This window comes from Protomyctophum bolini (assembly GCF_963924005.1).
Source record: "Protomyctophum bolini genome assembly, chromosome: 5".
NCBI classification, from domain to species: Eukaryota; Metazoa; Chordata; class Actinopteri; order Myctophiformes; family Myctophidae; genus Protomyctophum; species Protomyctophum bolini.
This window is the reverse complement of record NC_137866.1, coordinates 12609751-12630600: the sequence shown is the minus strand read 5'-3', so window position 1 is coordinate 12630600 and position 20850 is coordinate 12609751. Positions and strand designations below refer to the sequence as shown.

At 42.9% G+C, this 20850-nt stretch overlaps 1 protein-coding gene across 5 annotated transcripts in view; it reads right to left on the bottom strand.

Moving 5' to 3' along the window:
* kif1b (kinesin family member 1B) overlaps positions 1 to 20850 on the bottom strand; it is an 85865-nt gene that overhangs the window by 46709 nt on the left and 18306 nt on the right. For 3 of the 5 annotated variants that reach the window (XM_080764111.1, XM_080764114.1, XM_080764112.1), the window contains exons 3-13: positions 14921 to 14997; positions 14379 to 14558; positions 11635 to 11703; positions 9294 to 9472; positions 7178 to 7289; positions 6243 to 6320; positions 6055 to 6120; positions 5318 to 5393; positions 5032 to 5110; positions 4228 to 4370; positions 1361 to 1575 (exon numbers count right to left, since the gene is read on the bottom strand). In XM_080764111.1, the coding sequence (XP_080620237.1) occupies positions 1361 to 1575; positions 4228 to 4370; positions 5032 to 5110; positions 5318 to 5393; positions 6055 to 6120; positions 6243 to 6320; positions 7178 to 7289; positions 9294 to 9472; positions 11635 to 11703; positions 14379 to 14558; positions 14921 to 14997 (1274 nt within the window). The remainder of the gene's footprint in view (positions 1 to 1360; positions 1576 to 4227; positions 4371 to 5031; positions 5111 to 5317; positions 5394 to 6054; positions 6121 to 6242; positions 6321 to 7177; positions 7290 to 9293; positions 9473 to 11634; positions 11704 to 14378; positions 14559 to 14920; positions 14998 to 20850) is intronic. The other 2 variants (XM_080764113.1, XM_080764115.1) reach the window with 1 other exon arrangement.

Sequence of the window (20850 nt, the reverse complement as noted above, 5' to 3'; positions counted from 1 at the left end):
TTGACTCTATTATACACACTTTTGTCTTCAATGTTTGTGTTCACACAGACCCTCAAAGCTAGCGCCCCTCAAAAAAACGATTGCACCTTATATATTAATATTTCCCCCTGTCAGTACCTTGATTTTCGTTCAAATTAGGTTGGTGTGTTAAAAAACATAATAATAATAATCATCTATCCTCGATAACTATTAAACATGATATGAACATTGATAAATGAATTGATCAACAAGGTACAATTCCATCGTTCACTTATCTTTTACACATTACACTGCAAAGGCTAGCTTTATTCTCACTATAGTATACTGTACGTAGACTAGGGGAGGTCAGATTGCAGACTGAGACTTCTAGAATGTCCCATTCCTCACAGAGACAGAAGCCAGACGTGTTCCAGACAGTCATTTGGAAACAGAGGTAGTGCGAGACTGAGACTTCAGGATTCTGCTGCTCCCTTCTAAGGCAACGTTTTCTGAGTTTTAAACTGAATGAGGTGATGATCTGACAAAGTAGACAAGCCGAGCCATGAGGCCCATAGAGCAGGAGCCTATCTCCTGTTTCTGTAGCGTGAGGCAGCTTGATGTACAAGTACACCCCCTGGCTAGTATATCACAGGGACTTACCCCCAATCCATCCCTTGACGCTGAGTGTCAAGCAGGGAGGCACTGGGTCCCATTTGGACCCCGGCTGGGTCTTTGGTATGACCCAGCCGGGGATGGAACCCCGACCTCCCAGTCTCAGGGCGGACACTCTAACCACAATCTGACAAAACTTTCCAATTATTTCTGTGATTCAAGCACTCACTCCCAAAGAATTATTGGAAACTTCCAGCCCACACACAGATTTGTCTATGTCCAAGTCCTCAACCCAATAGAACAATGTATTCAGGTAAGGGTGCAGGACGTATCTGAGTTGCAACTGTTGTGCAAGATGCTAGCCATGTCTATGACACGGGGTGTGTTCCCCCAGTGAGGCCATAGCTCAGTGTGTCCCAAACATGAGGTCAATTCCCATTTGTTTCACTATTAGTGAAAATAGGGGTAAGTGGTTAAGTCATAAATATATGTATCTTTTGAGTCTCAAACTGAACATTTTGGGAACCCCTGCTTTAACCCCTGCTCATTTCACCTAACTGCATTCAAAACAATTGTATAGCCACAGTCATAGCCACATACATTTAGCACTGCTTGTACTTGTATAAGTTAGTCAAGTGACAAATATAACCTTCTTGATTCTTGACGCTGCATGGAATACCTGGCTTTCTGATACCATCATTGTTTGGGATGTCACTGGCTCACTGTCCTATCCTACTGTAGGTACTGTACATGCATCTTGATTCAAGACTATAGCGTGGCCATAATTTACCTTGAGCCTCTCAATGGCCTCCTCTCCTCCTGGGGTGGACATGATGCGCTCCTGGATGCTGGTGACAGACTGCAGCAGGCCCACCTGGCTGCAGAGTGTGCCAGAAGATGGGGAGGCTGTCAGGGAGCCAATAGGGGCTGTGGAGAAATGGCCAGGGCGTTGATTCTCTGAGGCTAGCAAGTATCTATGCTCATTGTTGGTTATGTCTTTCAGGTCTGAGCCAACACCAGGAGAGAGATGGAGAGGGGTAGAGAGACATAGAGAGACAGACACATGGTAGGAGTAGATGGCACACAAAATTGAGGAACCAAATATGAAAAATAAATTAAATGAGGACGAGGAGTTGGGGAGAGAGAGAGAAAGGACAAAGAGGAGGAAACAGCAGTGTAAGACAGATATCACACAACAACAAGACAAACACAGAGCAAAATGGTCAGCTACACAGAGCAGCAGTTTTCACGACAGGTACTGTAATGTCTCTAGGCTAGGAGCTCGGCACGTTATCAAATACTTAAACGAGTGCCACTCAATTCCACTTCCTGGGAAAAACACTAGCTTGCAGCTTCAGCTTAAATTCAATTAAAGAGTCTCTGAAGGCCACAATTAAACTGGCCATAATAATGAGATTATCAGTCATCCTCATCCACCTATTAAAATGTACAACAATAATTTCTAGTGTGTTAAATTGGTCCACTTATACAGAGTTGTCTATTGTCTTGTCAATGTCAACTGCTGTAAAATGCCCTGTGTGAAAACTGCTGGCATTGTATCAACTGAAGTACAGTATGGGACGGTGACATAGAGGCTGCAAGGAGACATGAGTGATAAATATTGGCACATGCTGCCAACGTTCAGCCTGCAGTTCAGTTGTTCAATTCATTCACCCTAGGCGGATGCACACACATGTATGCGCACACACAGACACAGTCACACAAATTCATTGTGTCACACAGCCAGAGCAGCCTCTATAAAGGTCAGCTGGCTCATCTAAAAGGAATAGCCTGAAGGGTTACTATCTCAGGTGACAAGAGATTTTGCTCTCAAGTCCCTATATTTAGTTAACCGGAGTCCCTCAGGGTCAGGGCCCTATACTAGGCCCCCTTCTGTTTTCACTCCATACAATTTGGCCCAAAATTCACCCCAGAAAAGGGGCGCTAGGGTTTAAGTGGTTATAAATACGGTCAACTGATAAAAGCCATTGAATAATTTAAGAGGTGCTGACATTTATAGTTAAAATTTGCAGAAGGGCAGGCAAGTTATGCCCTTCCTAAAGGAGAAAAATCAAGACCTAGTTGTTGGCCAACTGAATCTTTTCTAGGGGAAAATAAGACCAATGTATGCTCTTTTCTATGGATAATATTAGGTGAACATACACATGTACACTACGCAGCTTGTGAGATTGACAGAACGGGGAACAAAAGACAGGACAAGAGAGGAAAGGTTGGGGATTTTGGAGAATAAAGCAAGAAAAAAAAATAAAGCACACTAGCTATTGTAGCTAACAGAAACTATTAACTCAATACTACTGCAAAATCACTTCAAATGAGCACCAACTGGATACAAATACCTCTAGTCTGGCTAGCCAGTAAAGTAAAATCATGCACCTTTCCGCCTGAAGTTCTGAGCCTCACTTTGAGGACTGAGAAGCTGCATTCTAATGCCTTGAACATTGTCACCTGCAGTGGATAATTAGTCAAAATGAAAGGAGAAAATCAAATAAAGGTGCGGACCACAAGCTCACTGGCAAGGAGAAGAGTTGGAGAGAGTGAGATTAGGAACCATAATGGTCAAAATGATGTCAGTGGGTTGGGGTGGCGGAGGAGACAGACAAGATATTCAGATGGAATCAGAGGTTAATGAAGTTAAGACGTCAATCTGTACCTTGTGAGGGTTTTCTTTTGTATAGTAATAACCAGTAAATAATCTCTGCCTCAGCTTCATAATTTTGTTTGATCAAATCAATGCCAGTGCAAAGCATGCTTATCTAGTGGCATGCTAGTCATAGTCACATCAGCGGGCCAGTGGAAGCCTTGCAGTTCTGCATTTCGTTATGTTTAGCTTTAGCATCTTAGCACTGACATGCAAAAAGCTGGGGAGGGGTTGGTCGGCCTGTGATATATTAAGCAATGTTAGCTTAGCTAGCAGTAGTAGTGCAAAAAGACGACGCACAACTATCGCTGCTCATATACACACATTTGATTCCACTTCCTGGGTAATCATCCCCCATAGGCTCGGCTGAGGGGTAAGCAGGAAAGGATGGAGAGGATAAGAGTTCAGGACCAGTAGAATGGAAGGAAACATTTACAGACATTTTATCGCCAAGTAGTACGATGAGAATGAACAGGAAAATGAGGATTAGACAAGATGGGATGGCTATTGTCGAGTGCTACAGTAGGTTAAGCATGCAATTGTGCACTGGTTATTCAGGTATTAGAAATCATTAATAGGCACTATGTAACTAGGCTATGTGCTTAACAGTATGCAGTAAATTAAGTGTTGTGCTCTAAAGTAGCCACGAACACTAAGGAATTTGATAATTTCACTCACTTATCTACTCTACTGCATAAAGCAAACCCTCAGTGTTCATTTCTCCATTTGTAACCTTGAGAGTGAAAATGATTTGTACACACTCAGAGTTAAATTACCACCATTTAATTTACTGTGGTAGTAGTTGCAGCTCTAATCAAGTTTTAGGTGCTAGTATGTAGCCATTACAAAGGGCAGGGCAGAGTTGGATTGATGAGCAACAACAGCTGAAATGTGAGAGTGGAGATGATGCCAGCTTGTGGTACCGTAGACCCTGAGAGAGGAGGTAGTGTGCAGCGCATCGTGGCACGCCTTGCAGGGTGTTGAAAATGGAGCCTTACCGTCCAGGATGTCTCCCAGGCCCTGGGCCCGAAGCAGCTCCTTCAGTCGAGTCACCTCGTCCTTCAGGTCGCGCACAAGTTTGTTGTTGGGGTCCTCGTTGATGACAGCGTTGCACTTGATGTTCTTGGCACGGTCAGCATAGCTGTCGAAGGAAGGGGGGGAAAGCAGGATAACTTCAGTGCATGAAGACGTGTGCTTCTCGGAGCACAGGTATCCGCCAGGCCGAGTTGCCTACCCAGGGCCTGCAAACTTTGGAAGGCAGTCATAGCCACTTGGAACAGGATCTGAAACATCTAACTCATACACCTTGATCACATGATCCCCAGAGATGATGTGTACCGATTTGTGTGAGTTTTGGACAAAATATGTAGTAGCAGCAAAAAGTGTGTTTTGAAGAAAATGCAGAAAATGTATTAAATATGTTGACTGTACATCCAAGAGTTATAGGCCAACATGTGAAGTGTAGCGCCACCATGAGGAGGTTTGAAAAATGTGAATGATGAAGGTTCTTCCTTGGCTTAGTGGGAATGTGCATGCAAAGTTTCCCAGCAATCGCGTTCTGCATTCATGATGTGTGGCATATTGTGCAAAACAGACCGCGCCCACAAACTTTGGAAGCAAATCAGGATGGAATATGAAAAGTCCCGCTCATGATGACCTTTGCTGCATGTTTCTCCTCTTCTCTCTCTTTCCTGTCCATCTTCACTTGAAACTATCAATAAAGGCAAAAAGCCAAAAAAAGCCAGACAGACACACACACACAGACATTTCAATCATTCTGTGACTTTAACAGAAAAACGTACCGAAGCGTACTAAGTGTTTCGTCATAGTTGATATCTGCAGGACTGAGGGCAGCTACCATAGCCGTTCTGGAGTTTCCACCTGAAAACAAAGCATCCATAAAGGGTCAGTTCTGTGTCACTGAAAAGGGAACGGTCTGCTACAGTGTGCAGACACAGACACTTGTGGCTTTTCTTTTCTTTGAGCCAGGAATCATTTGGTAAACATTTAATGTACATTATTATCAGATATAGTAGACAATGGATTTCCCACTGAAAAGTGAGTAGTTTTCTATGATTAATATCATACCAAGGTTCTCCCTCAGCAGCCATGTCAAAACAGAGTCTCTGTATGGGATGAAGTCAGTCTTCTTCTTCTTCTTGCTCTGCGATAAACAACATAACATGTTATCTTTGCTGTCTGGGAAGACAGCGACATTAACATTATTAATTCGTTCTCTGTGTTAGCACTGAAAATGAGAAATGATCACTGACAATGATCATACATTAGTATGATGACAAATATCTCACATATAGCAGAAACAAGGTCATATAACTGAATGATTGTTTTAATAAACACATATAATATTTTATTTTATTTTGTATTCAATTGCACAGCTTGTAGATATGCCATGTTCGGTTAAGAGATATGGCGAAGAGGAGAAAAAAGAACCGACTAAGTATTAATTAATTTACAGTACAAAGGGTTTAAGTTGTTTAATGTGGAAATGACACAGTGGCATGATCAACATTTGACAAGGATTATCAAATCTTCCTTTTATTTTTATTTAAGAATTAGCATGTTAATAGTTGAGCTGTCAGAGGGTTTACCTTGCTGATAGTGTTATCCTTTAGGTATGCATTATCAGGACAAGGGACAGAGAGAGAACACAAGGGCAGACAATATTACCGCATGCCAGTGACATACAGTACACAGATTCCTTGACAATACTGGGAGAAGAGGGAACAGTGGAGGGGAGAGGCTAAGACCTATTAATACAGAGGGAGAGAAAGAGGAGAAACGGAGAGACAAGATGCACAACTCACCACTTCGGCCAAGGCAGATATAACCTTTCCTAATGTGGTCAGAGATTTGTTGATGTTTGCTCCCTCCTACAACAACACGGAATAAAGCAAATGTGTGTTATTCCTGAAACCATCCGTTAGATTATCGGCAATAATCCAGTTGGAAATCAGCTGAAAATCAGTATAAATTAACCTAAAGGGAGATTTACCTTTAGCCTGGTGCCCGTGGCTCCTGTGGAATCTGCTCGTTCACTTCCTGCCAGGTCTACCAGACTGATTTTACTGACCTGAAAAGTATAATACATTAATTTGTAACATGCACCAAACCAATATGTAAGATGCACCAATGAAGATGCACCAGGGATAATCACTGCCATCACAATCATTCACAGTTGCTAGACCATTATTCACACGGTGGGTCGGTGGCCATTTTGCCCTTACGTCAAACCAACCCTGAGTATGACAGAACAGCAGAATGGCCACCAGCAACTGGCTTTATGGGTTTTCTTGAACCCGTTATGAATTCATTCAAGCTTTTGAACAAAATCAACTAAACCACCCCCCAAAAAACTGTAAATCATTTCAACTATGTGAGTGCTACTGGGAAAATGAGACATGACCCTGCGATAAAATCTGTATCTCACTACAATAGGCATTGTGTTTAGAATAACACAGTGGCTTTTGTTATCTCTACAATCGGAGGAAATGTGGGAAGCAAAATCCCAAAGGGATATTTTTTTCCTCAGATAACCACACTGACCAAGTCACACTATTGTCTAGACCTCAAACTCGGAGTTAAAAGAAGTGTTGTCAGTGGATAAAATAAATGTGTCCTCCCTAATTTTATCAGAGCAGAATGATTGGTCATGGTGTCATGATGTAATAATTGTGACATTTTGTGCTACAATATTAGTTTATGTAACCGTGTGCAAGGTTTATGCTTTACATTTTTTTGCCATTTCTCTTCTTTAGTTCCTATGGTAGTATACATTATACACAAATCCCCTTATTTGTTATATCGAGTGAATTTCCTGTTTTGCATTTTTAAACATAGCTTCAGAAGTTGAAAGTAAAACATGGTGAGAACTCCCACAATAGTTTCTGAAGCTCAAGCAAAGTCTCAACAGAAGGTTCTCCCTCTGACCTTTTCTGTGGTTTGGTCTGTCTCGCTGTCGTGTTTCTTCTGTGTGAAAACAATGGTGAAGACCGCATGGGACCTGCTGCTGGTCTCATTCATGTTGGTGGCGGCCACAGTTCTGTAGGTCAAAACAGAAAACACTTGTTGCCGTCTCCTTGTTTCTATGCTTTTCCATGAATCCATGCCCCGTTTTCTACTTTAAAATAGCCAGCCTACAAGCTGACAAGCCGTCACGCTGGCTCATGTTGTTAGTTTGCAGATCAGCTATGTTTATTTTTATTTAAGGATAGGATAGCAGTTTGAAAGTGGCTAAAGCTCTCTGTGGGTTTTATAAATATTAACCAGTGAAAAGTATACCAATTACATTGGATCTATTGGAACACAGGTTCCGTTTCCCCATTTCCTGAAAAGCGCCAATATTGTATTTATCATTAAATAAAAAGGGACATTAGGGCCGGTGGCACGTGGCACAGTCGCCTCACAGCTAGAAGGTCCCGGTTTGATTCCTGCCGGGGGCGCTGTGGGCACTGGGGGCCTCTCTCATACCCTAGGGGGGTTGGCGAAAGGGCCTTTCTGTGGGCAAAGGAACTGGTTGGAATAACGTGTTCTTTCCACGAGCCACGTGCTACTCTGATGAGAAGTAGTCTGCTCACTCCTCATGCATTGAAGGAAGCATGAGCTCAGTTCGGGGCTCTCCCCAGTTTGGCAGAGGGAGAGTAGCGCCCAGGATTACAACTTAGGCATTGGCACTGGGTGAAAAAGAATGAGTCACAAAAATCGTGGGATAAAAAGAGTATTGACTGAATACTTGAATACTTTCAGGACACAAAGATTAGGTACAATGAATCTCAGGACTCATTTGAATCATCGTTTCTATTACAATTTCACTGGGGTGTAAAGTCTGTGTGAGACCAGGGAATCATACATAATATTATATTGTGAGGACACAAAACATAAATACATTTCACAGGGATCGCCACATGGGAGATATGGGCTTTATACGCCATGTTCTAGAAATAATCCTTCCGAGTCAGCATGGGAAGATTATGACTGGGTTGCCAGGGTTGGTGGTGTCACACACAGACACACTTATTATTTCCGTATCACTCTAGTTCTACCCTGGTTTAACCAGTCATTTATTTGTGCGTGTCCGGGTAGCTCAATCGAACACAAGGTCATGGGTTCGATCACTGGCCTGGGTAGCGCAGCTTGGGTGGGGCAAGTTGTGCGGCAAGTACTGGGAGCTGATGTAGTGCGAGATTATGGTGCGCTCCGCTTCGGCAATCCATCTCCCAGGGGTCTAGCGCAACGAAACGGGGATAGACTCTCGCGTTCTTGGCCTCTCCGACAATAAGCCTCTCCGATCTACTACTTACAGTATTTGTGCTTTTCTTTCCGTTAGTCATTTAAGCAAGAAACACACGTGTCTTGTGACCACAAACACACACATGCGAGTACACATTCTGTTAAAAATATAACCGGTCAACAGTGACAAAAATGCAGGTTAGATGATTCCCGATGATTCAAAACCCATCTGCAGCGTGTTATAAACACATGAGATTCATCATTATTCTATGCTATGGTATTAGGCTATTTATTTCTAATACAGGATGCAGGTGTTAACTTCCCACATCGTTACCCCTTTCCCCGATCAAACGAAGGGTGGGCACTGGGCAGTCCACTCCGCTTGCACAGTGGAAGCAGGTCTAGTCTAGAGATGATGTTTAGCAGGTTTCACTTCTAGGCCAACAGGTTTACTGTACTTGTGGGTCCAGAAATGGGCTCTTAATTAATTAACACGACTTGTAGCTACAGCCCGACCGATGCGAGATTTTTGGGACACAGATTACCAATTTGTCATTTAATATCTTGTTAAAAAGAGCAAAACGCAATCCATCATTTAATAATTTAAATATTTAAGCACTGTTCAAAAGTCTTCATAATAGCAGCTCATGTGACACACTGCGAGCCTGTAGATCTGTAAAACACGTCACACTTTTCACCTACAGCACTGTATGAAGTCCGGGAGGGTCAAATAATGTCTATTGGTCTGGCTCTAGAATGACCACCCCCCCCATCGTCCTCTCCACAGACCTCTGAGTCATTCTGAGGCCGGGCTTACCTGGACTTGTTGCCTGCATCCATGAGGTCAGCGATGTCTGTATAGGTGGTGACAGCAAGCTTGGACAGGTCCTCCACGTAGGGACCCAACAGGGGGTGCTCTCGTACACGCAAGTTCCCTTTGTTCTTGGGGTTAAGCAAATCCCGAACTCTCTCGCAGTAGATCTCCATATAACTGACCTAGAAACCACAGCATGAAGAATATAGCATCAGTTTGGCTGCCCCCAGAGTTATGCTGCGAAGGCATCGACTTGGAACAGCTCGCAAACTACATTTGTGTGGTTTTAAATCATGTAGGTCTGCTGCCATGTAGAGTTATGCCCAGAGGAAGAAAGTACGGCTTCTGTGCCGTCTGCTGAGACCTAAGAACTTCACAACCGCGGTGAAGCAATAGCAGGATATATTTATCTGGGATAACTTTTTATGACAAAATGTATGTGTTTACCGGTATATGTGCCGTAGGTGTATTTGGCATTCCTAGAATCTGTAAAAGTAGAATAGTGTAACTTCTCAAGTGTGGAACCTTCTCCCAGTTTGGGTCCAGGAGGGAGACTCCTTCACTAGGATTAAAAGCAGGATAGAAGAGAACCCGGCGGTGGATCGAGGGTTTCCATGGTTTTCATTGTAAACGGCTGCGGACCGTTATTATAGTTGTTGTTATTGTCATTATAGTTGATATTATTGTTGAGCATCTTTGTGTCCCCTCTCTCTCTCTCTCTACAGTCGAGGCAGAGCCTGGGACTGCTCGAGGTTTATTCCTGTTAAAGGGGACGTTTTCCTTGTCACTGCTGCCAAATGCTCGCTTAGTAGGGAAACAATGGGTCTCTGTTCGATGTGAAAAGCATCTTGAGACAACTTGCTGTGATTTAGCACTATAATAAAATTGTATTACTTTGGGGTAAAACATAAGAAGTATATATTATACTGCATTATTCAAACAAAGTGCATACAATATACTTTATTGCTGACAACATTATAATAATGTATGTCATTATGCGGATGCATTCTGGTGACCTAACATCCAATACATCGCCTGGGTATAATTACCAAACAGCATGAGCAAAATACTCAAATTTAGCTTTCAGCTTTGAGCAAACAAGACATTTATATTTCCACCTAATAACGTTTCGTAATAGCGCCGTTGGCCCGTTGCTAAGGAAACCCTAGAGCTCAGAAGCTGCAGGCAACGTGAGATTGATGTATTATCAGAGTCAACAGAGCACCAAGACTTGTGAGGGTTCATATGAGAGAGAGAGAGAGAGAGAGAGAGAGAGAGAGAGAGAGGGGGGGGGTGAGAGAGGGTTCATGAGAGAGAAGGGGTGAGAGACAGAGAGAAAACAATGAGAGTGTGGGAAGTGGCGAGAAAGACAATTATAGAACCCACCCCCCAGGCAGTTAACAGCGTACCATGACTTGAGGGTTCATCAGAGACAGAACAAGGCAAGCTTAAAGCTTAATATAAGCTTGATTCATACTTGTATGTATGCCAGTGTTGCACACCAAAAATAGTAGATGTATGTACAACGCGCCGCAACCGCAAGCTCCACCCCCCTGGAAAATGGAAGTGAAAGGGAAACAACCGTTTCAGTTGCGCATGTGTGACCGTACCCCAACCCTGAGTTACACACCAGCTCACGATGCTGTTTTTCACTGTGTGACACCTGCACGTAAACTCAAGGCAGATTCTGCCAACAGCTGAATCATGTAGCGTTGTTGTTAGTAGGAACAAACACAGAAGCACCTGGGAGGAAGTGGACAAAGAAAGGGGAGGAGCCAAACAGAGTTCCTGTTCCTACACAAAAAGGAGGTGGTGTCTGCAGAAGCTACCAATTTGGCAAAAATAAATCTTTGCCAAATTGGTTTCCAGATTGATACTTCAGAAACCAAGTGTTGCGCTGAAGCGTCAACACTTCTCCCAAGTGCGTTTATCGAGTGACATGTGTGTTTACCGACCCCCCCCCCCCACACACACACACACACACACACACACACACACACACACACACACACACACACACACACACACACACACACACACACACACACACACACACACACACACACACACACACACACACACACACACACACACACACACACACACACACACACACACACACACACACACACACACACACACACACACACACACACACACACACACACACACACACACACACACACACACACACACACACACACACACACACACACACACACACACACACACACACACACACACACACACACACACACACACACACACACACACACACACACACACACACACACACACACACACACACACACAGCCCCACCCCCCCAGGCAGTGTGAAACTCACCTCTACCGAGTAGGAGAGCTCGCCTTTGTTGTTGTCTGCATTGATTTTATCAAAAAGGTCTTCACAGAGCTGAGGGGCAGAGAGAATACATTTTTACTGTCAATTAATTTCATTCAGGAAGGAAAAGGGGAGATGTAAAGGAAATGGGGACATGAGATCAATGGATAACTTTATGAAGTTATGGATAAATAATAAAGAGAAGTAAAATTTGGCGGATAATATTTTATATGACTTGTTATTCAGTCCCTTCATACGAAGTATAAAATAAACCAGAAGGCAGGCATAAAGATAACGAGACATACAGGAGATTAAAACTAGGAGTAAATATGAAGTGCTTGACACTTGACACTTTTTGAGCCACTACATTTCCCATTCACTTTGTCCGGGCATAAAAGTCACTTGTCCGGAGCACAAGCACACGCAAATACTTTTTATATCAACTACCTGTAAGTTTGTTTTGGTGAATACATGTTTGAATATTCTCAGTTTACAAGTTAATAGCCTTAGAATGTCTGTGATCTTACATACATTTCATGTATTCCAAATACACTGCCATAGGTCAGTTCTATCCGCGCATGGTTAGAAGACTGACCTCGTCGGCATTTAAACTTGTAGCACTGTGTGTGCACTCATCCGATAATTAATTCCTAAGAGGTTTTGGGGACTAGTTTCATATTAATGTGAAAGTTCTGGCAGAAAATGTGTATTTATTAAAATATCTCCACTTTCACAACATCTCTCCTGCGAGGGCCCAGAATGGGTGCAGTACTGAACATACTATAACTTCCTTTAGGAAGCACAAATGTATTGGGCACAAAAAATAGGTGGTGTGATCAATTACCCCACAATAATCGCAACACACCTGTCAATTGTGTGCCTTAAACGTTTGTGCTTAGGACGTTTTACTTTTACATGTTTTCTGCCAGAACTTTCAAATGGATATGAAACTAGAGGACAATATTTGACTCCAAGTCTTAGGAATGAATACAACAGTATTATTAACAATATTGGAAAGGTGATTATTAGGACAGCCAGACAATAATGCCAGACAATATTGTTGCCAAGAGTGTCACAGAAAAAGTGAAACCAAGAGTCACTTGTCAAACGCACAACTAAAAATGTAATGCACTTGTCCGGCAAGATTTATTACTTTACCCGAAAGGATCTAAAAACAACAGTAACACTAATAAACACAGGTTTAAATAAATGAAACACAAGTAAAACAAAATGGGATCTCTAAAGGGAGAGGCATATTAGAAATAGAAAATAACTTTTAAAACGTGTTTGGATGGTTTAATTAGGTTTGGCTGATATTTTGCAGTCTGAATCTGGTTCAAGGTGGTTTGTAAAAAATAGGTTGGGTCTGATTTGTCTACTGAAAATAAGGCCAGGTTCACAGGCCCATAGGTTTGATTAAATTGGACATCGAATGATGCAATCTGCCTTCGATGAAGGTAAGAAGACATTTAAATACGTTATACAGAAATGTACCGCAACTAAATTCATCTACCATATATTATATACATATATGGGCAACTGACAGCCCGGGGGCCATATGCGGCCCTCACCTTCACTTCATATGGCCCGCAGGTTAATATCCCAATATTGATACATAATTAATAATTTATTTCAGCTGTTACAGTACATGCATTTCATTTAAGTTCATAAAGTTTAACGTTTAACTAAAAAATGCATTTGAAATTAAATAAATTTTACTTTTCAGGATTCCAATTCAAAAATAGCAGATCTACCAGCTCAAAACGCGTCACAGTGCGACGCGTTTTGAGCTTGTAGATCTGCCATCAGTTTATGCAATGTGGCCCTCTGGAGTGAGTGTGGAACTAGTGTTGCCCAACCCTGATCTAGGCAAATGGCAGCCAAGAACATTCCAGTAAGCTCATCATCATCCTCAACATCCAGGCCATTGGTCGTCAATACCATAACTCATTTGTGATGTGCCAATGCTGGAAACTTAATTTCTTAATGCAGCATGCTCTCGGAGAAGAATGCTTAGCTGCTCAGTTTTAAGCGGCAACCAATTATTGTAGATGACTAAACGCACACGAGACATGTGTGTCGAAATACGTCAAGACTCGGCACCCAATAGTCTTCAGGGGTGGGTATTGAATGCAAGTTTCTGAAGGGATCTGAATTATTACAGTATGTCGTATTATTCGGTCAGCTGCTGATACACTCCTGGGCTGGAATCGTTGGTAGACCTACATGATCTGCAGCCGTGTCTATTTCGGGTCATGCCAAAATACTTTCTTGCACACCTTACTGGTCATAGACACCATCAACTGCCAAATGATGACATAATTAATAATTCGAGTTAAGCCTTTTCCTCTCTATGGAAACTGATTCTAAGCAAACAGATTAACATGCAAACCTAGGATTATTCCTCCTCCTTACTGGTAATAAACATTGATTTCTGCCAAAATTTGGTGTTCCTGGGTTGTCGTTTTAGTACAATAAACATTTTTCCGGATTGAGCATTTTTAAATGTTCTTTTTAATATTCTGTTTATCCATTTTAAAAACATGGCACATGTGTAAACATTTATCACCAAGCAAGAGCTAGCACTTGAACAACATTCAATGCTAATACTGTAGATCCATCCCTATACTTCCATAACTATACTACCTTTGTCCCAGAAATGATGTCCAAGGAACCAAGAGACAGAACAACATACAGTTCCTGAGCTTCAGGGAAGGTTCCTGTGCCTAAAAGGGGCCTATACTTACCATGGGAATGATTCCTTCTTGTCCCTCCTCCTGCTTGCCCATCATTGTGTAAGATTTGCCAGATCCTGTCTGTCCGTAAGCGAAAATGCAGACATTGTAGCCTTCAAAGGCATGCTGCAGCATTTCTTTGCCAATGTCATTGTACACCAGGTTCTGTGATGCAAAGCTGGGGTCCTCCGGCTGTGGGGAAAGATGGAAATGCATGATTAAATAAATATATATAGATTTATTGAACCCATTAAAACTGGGAAAGCATCCGTGTCATTTTATACTTTGGCTATTGAAAAATAGCAGATATACAAACTCATCTGCTATTTATTTTTTTAAATGTGACAATTTGTGCAAATCCACATATTTTTAAAGTGAACATTATTAAGACATGACATGACATGACATGACAGGATATAGCAACATATGTTTTTCAGGAAACTTTTAGGATTTAGAATACATTTTTGGAATCGGCCTTTTCAAACTCAGTCAGTATTGTCAGGCGGTAGAGACGCTTGTTTAGAATCTGAAATTCTGAATATGCAGAGGCTCACCGTAGTGTGTGACCAGTAGGAGTAGTCGAAGCTGAAGGACTTTGCTGGTTCCTTTGGTTGTTTGGGGTTGAGAATGACTGTTGGAGAAGAAACAGATACATGTTACCACTGACATTTGGCCATTGTGTGAAGATAAGATAACGGCCACTTCCTTTTATTTCCAGTTTAACTTGGAGCACAATGTACAGTGATTTTGTGCCACCATAGGCGTTTTTTTAGATTAAAAAAAAGGGGGAGATCCAGGCACTTTATTCAACCAACATTTTTCGAACTGTAACGGTCTTCATTTGTCATAGGCTTTTCTTTGTTTATTATTTATTAAAGGATTAACACATACATTGCCAGGATATGACACATTTAGTTGAAGATGAAATCTTTGAGAAAACATTATGCAACAACTGGATTTGTAAATGAGCCATTATAGTTCCATAGTTGTACATCATGGACAAATCACAACATGCCATTCAAACATGGCTGTCTATATAAATACTTCCTGTGCAGTGAATCACAGCACCAACACACACAGATAATATTTGGAACGAAAAGTGACGCAGGCCATTGACCAAATGCAAGCTTACTTTTCTCCATCAGTGTCTCCCATAAATGCATTATTGTGTGGTGGCCTGGTGGGGCCACCACAAAATCATGACCAGCCACCACACAGTATGATTTTTAGTACTGTACTGTAGGTGGACACGAATAGGTAAAAAAAAGCAAATAACAGCAAAAGACATACGGGAAAGACTGAATTGAAAGCCAACTAAGCATGCATGTGTGATTGTGTGTAATCACCATCTTCGTCCTTGATCTGTGTACTACAACAGCACTGCATATTAACCACTTAAACTATTTTAGGCCGGAGACCCACATGGTTCTACATACACTGTCACCAATTACTCCTCCGCTCCTTTTCCCCCCTACACCAAACCTTTTCAGTTAACACATAGCCGATCTACAAGCGTGGCGCATTGCAAGCTTGTGGATCTGTTTTTTCTGCGAAAACGTCAACCCAAAATAGGGGCGCTATAGGGTTTGTGTGGTTAGACAACAGAACAGTGATAGTTCATGGATGGTAAAGCATGTACCCTTCCCTCCCTGGCCAACCAACCATCACCTGTTCTGTCCTCCGTGCACATGACATGATGATGACGATGACACCACGACATTCCTGCTCTCCCCAGCCGTTCCCTATGGCCCACACAGACATTTCTTAATGAACAACAATCTGCAGCCATGTCTGGCATGTCATCCCTTTCAAGCATGCTCGCTGGTCCCACCGACACAGATGTCCCAGCTTTCCACACCAAGAGCAGGCTAAGCCTTTGCGGTGGTATCGGCAACAGGGGGGAACAGGGAAAGGAAAGGGGAGACGCACACAGCCAAAGGAATGACTGTACTGTAAGGGCTTTCTAGACTTTAGTTGTCCCGTCCCCCCCCACACATACAGTACACACTCAACACCCATATCCCTTGACAGTACTGTGCCCGAGTTGGCTAAAGCTGCCTTGCACTCGGGCCAATTCAAAGAGCTGGCTGGGGCCAGCTAGACAAATGCATACCTCCACCATCAGAGCAGAAGGGGGTGGCGTAGGAGGAGATGGAGTGGAAGGGTGAGTGGAAAAAAAGGAACAGACATGGCTGAAGTAACGGGCGTGCCCAGGACATAGCAACCATCTAAACAGACCAGCAATAGAAACCGAGGGAAAAACCCCCCAGCCCAATTTACATGCGGGAATCAAATCACAGCTATGGCAACTCTGCGAGGGCATTTTACAGCCTTTTCAGCGCTTTCCAACATAATCTCTGAAATCACATCCTCAAAGCAATAATTAGCTCTTACATATGCAAATGTCCTGCATCGTCAAAGGACCAATTAAGCGCAGGTCTGTGGCTCCCTCCTTGAGCTAAAGGGGGGCTCGAGAGCATTTTGCAAAGAGATGCCTCCTTGTGTAGAGTGACTGACACTGTGTGTGTGTGTGTGTGTGTGTGTGTGTGTGTGTGTGTGTGTGTGTGTGTGTGTGTGTGTGTGTGTGTGTGTGTGTGTGTGTGTGTGTGTGTGTGTGTGTGTGTGCGCGCGTGTGTGTGTTTTCAGAGGATTTCAACGCACTGATCAATAATGCAGCGGATGCGGAGAGCAGGGGATTGCATATCGCCCTCCATGGGTCACATGCTGACAGAGAAGCACAGTGTGTCCTCAGAAACCTGAATGCCAACTGCTGCTCCAGTTTGAATATGTGATGAACATGGCAGCTGCTGCTGCGACGAAATTCTAATCTTGGTAGGAAGCTATAATGCAACCTGGCGCAGGTAAAAAACTGTATTTACACCCCCACCAAGTGGTGCAGCAACTCCATTTTGGGCACTGGAAGAGGAGACAGATAGACAACGAGAGAAGGGGGCGGGGGTCTATATAAAGCCCCATTTCACCTCTGACCTGCCTCTAAAGGGAAACTGGAGCGAGGGGGTGAGGTAGAAATGTAGTACTTATGTTACTAACGCCCTTATTCCCCTTTCCAGGAACAATCATCATTAATGAGAGAGCAGGGCTATCTAAGCTCTGTTCCATCGCTCAGCAGTGGAACCTGGCTGATGATCTGATAGGTTTCCTGTGCCAGCAGCATAGATGGGGACATGAAGGACACTGGTTTGACCATGACACTGGGACAGTTGGTATACCGTACAGTATGCCCACGACAAGTTAAACTAACAATAGGAAACAGGGCTACGCGCCAATACAGCATGACATGAGCTTCAATATCTTGGAACACATTTTGTCCACCCAGCCAATATTCCGTTCAAAGTTGCGGGGGGAGGCAAGAAGTGGAACGAAGGGACTGGGGGTTAATTTTTTATGGGAATAATGTGGGACAGGATTGTGACACAAAAGAAAAACCCATCGTAACGCCGCTCTCCCACAGTACAAACTGTGATTCTTAGGAATATGGTCGGCCGGGGCATTGCGGCTCTGATGCGTACTACACACCTGTTGGCTGCTCGTCATTATGTCGAAATTGAGGCGTATTATTTGACTGCCCTTGTTATGTGTCAATCTTGATAAGAATGTCAACTAAAGGCCAAAAAATGTCAATGTAGTGTGAAATGGGTCCCTGCGGCTTCGCTACATACTAGCAATCAATACAAGGATAACTGGTTGCTGTGCAGGCTGCGTCTGTGAATGTACACACGCTTCCTTCCATCCGCTCTGTGGTGATTCATGCTCACGACGTGGCATGAACGCATCTGCCCCCAGATAGCTGCCTCCTTGTCCATCTGCTTGTGCGTCATAGGAACAGGTCTTTTATAAGTCTATTAAAAAAGGGCACCGTGGAGCAAGGACTTAAAAAAGAACTGTGACATGACAAAATTAATGCATTCTGTACCCATCACGATAAATGGAGGTTATTACTTTTTGTTCCAGTCTTTTTGTTTCCCCGCATTCACAATTTGTGTGTGTTTTTACGGAGTTAGTTTCGTTGTTCGTTTACCCACTGTGTATTGCTGTGTATCTGTATCGCCAATAAAAGTAAAATAAATGTTTCTTTGATCGAACAGCACAGTGCCTCTGAAAGTTAACTGCAAAACTATTATAAAACATTGAAGAGTGAAACAGAATGGGCTGAATTGGACTCTGACCACATCTTTGTAGCTATGCCACTGCGCTCTGACCACCTGGTGTGTGTTTGTGTTAGTCGTCTAACTCTTTCAAATGGGCCTCATGGTGGCCTAGCTAGCGGGGATCTGCACTCAGAGGGGCTCACTTTTCTAGTTTATTTTATTTTCACAAATAGCAAAATAGCAGATTGATCATAATGTGATGCGTTGTGTGATCTTGTACAGTAGATCATTTTCGTTATTTGATTAGCTTAACTGTCAATCGCCACCGAATGTTTTCGGCCAACTGGCCTTGCCGAGCCATGAGGCCCATAGGGCAGGAGCCTGCTATCTCCTGTTTCTGTAGCGTGAGGCAGTTTGATGTACACCCCCTGGACAAGTACACACTAGTCTGGACATGACACTAGTATGTCGCAGGCCCCAATACAACCCTTGATGCTGAGTGCCAAGCAGGGAGCTGGGTCCCATATTTCAGTCTTGAGTCTTTGGTATGACCCGGCCAGGGAACGAATCACAACCTCCCAGTCTCGGGGCAGACACTCTAACTACAAGGCCACTGAGCTGCTGTGTGAAGTTGAGACATTAATAAACCAGATCCAAATGGCCTCGTTTGTGACACCTATACTTTGTCTCTCTGTCTCAAACAATCTTAAGTAATTTAACTCACACCCTGCGTTTATTTCTCTTATAAGATAATCAAAACCTTGCACAAGCTGATGTCAATGTTAATAGATATATTCCACATAGAATTACATCTTGTGTGTTAAAATGGCAAACGCATCCTTGTGCCTAATGAGCAACGCCGTCACTCTGCCCTTCTCAACCATGGCAACAGGTATAAGACCAGATTCCGGTTGCCATAACAACCTCAACGTGACACACGTGGGGGGGATGCAGCACATTGCATTCTGTTGTCTCTCGCCTCAATACTTACTGCACTAATGTGCATGAATAACCCATTCTGACCTGAGATCAGATTCATACGAGGTTTCCACGGGACACACACTGGTCTGATTAACCCATTCTGACCTGAGATCAGATTCTAAAAATGTCAGTCGTTCTTCGAATTTTTCAAAAATAGCAGACCTACAAGCTCGTATATGAGCTTGTAGATCTGCTATTTTTCAATAGCTAAAGCATAACATGATGCCAACACCAAAATGGGTGCCCGCGGTCAGAATGGGATAAAGGACGATAATTTACATCCAGCTATATGAATCATAATCATATAGTGATAAAAATATTATTTATTTCTTTATATTTGATAATTATTAAATTCCAAATCCTCAAATGGCACACGAACACGGAATCAGGATTTATTTGTCAGACATTAAATTAAACTTCTAAATTCAACATTGTTGTCTTATAGGCCTATACAGAATACTTAATTAACAGTGTGCAGAAAAAAAGCACAGAAAAGTACATTTCAATACAGAGTACGAAATATCTGCACCTCTTGTGTATTAAAACCTTTTTTATTTCTTTGTGATAAACGCAAGAGTAGTAGTTGAATAAAAACACCCATAAATAAATAGCTGTGCGTGAATACCGGAGTCTCTTCCTTACTTTTGTTTATCAAGATTCTTTCATTGAAATATAAAGTACTAGTTTAATGGTCAAACTTCATTCAGCCACTCTTATCTCCCTTTCACTTAATGGATGATTTCTTTCTTTTTTTGTTTTAGTTTTGCTTTTGTGCCTTTATTGATAGTCACAGTGAAGACAGACAGGAAAGAGAGAGAGAGAGAGAAGGGGAGAAACATGCAGCAAATGCCTTCATGAATGAGACTTGAACACGCGACGCGTCTGTCAGGCCAGAGCCATGTGGCATGCGCCGGGACCACTAGGCCAGCGGGCGCCGCAAGTGTGTCTGTGGGGGAGCTCATTTCAAAACCAGGAGAGTTTCATTCAATAGTAACAGAGAGATGCAAGCTGCTGTTCCATCATCCTGGCTCTGTGGGGTGGCAGGTTATGATGAGGGGGGGAGATGTCAAATGTTTATCCTTCCCCATCCCCAGCGACCTGGATGATCAGATCAGCTCCTCTTTCCTGGCCAATAAGGTGCCTGGAATCCACAGGAGCTCTCCATTTCAAGGATGGGTGGATACCAGTTAACTAACCACATCCTGCTATCTCAAGAACAACGCACAGCTGGATGTGCCTGGCAGACATTTTGTGTCCAGGCCTTCATCGCAAGGACAATGTGAAAAGGGAAAACTATGCCCCTAGTAATTGGTTTGTTAGAATGTCTGGGAGCACCAGATGGGGACTAAAAGCTACCCCCATTCATGTGAGACTAACAGGCAAGTGGGGCCTAA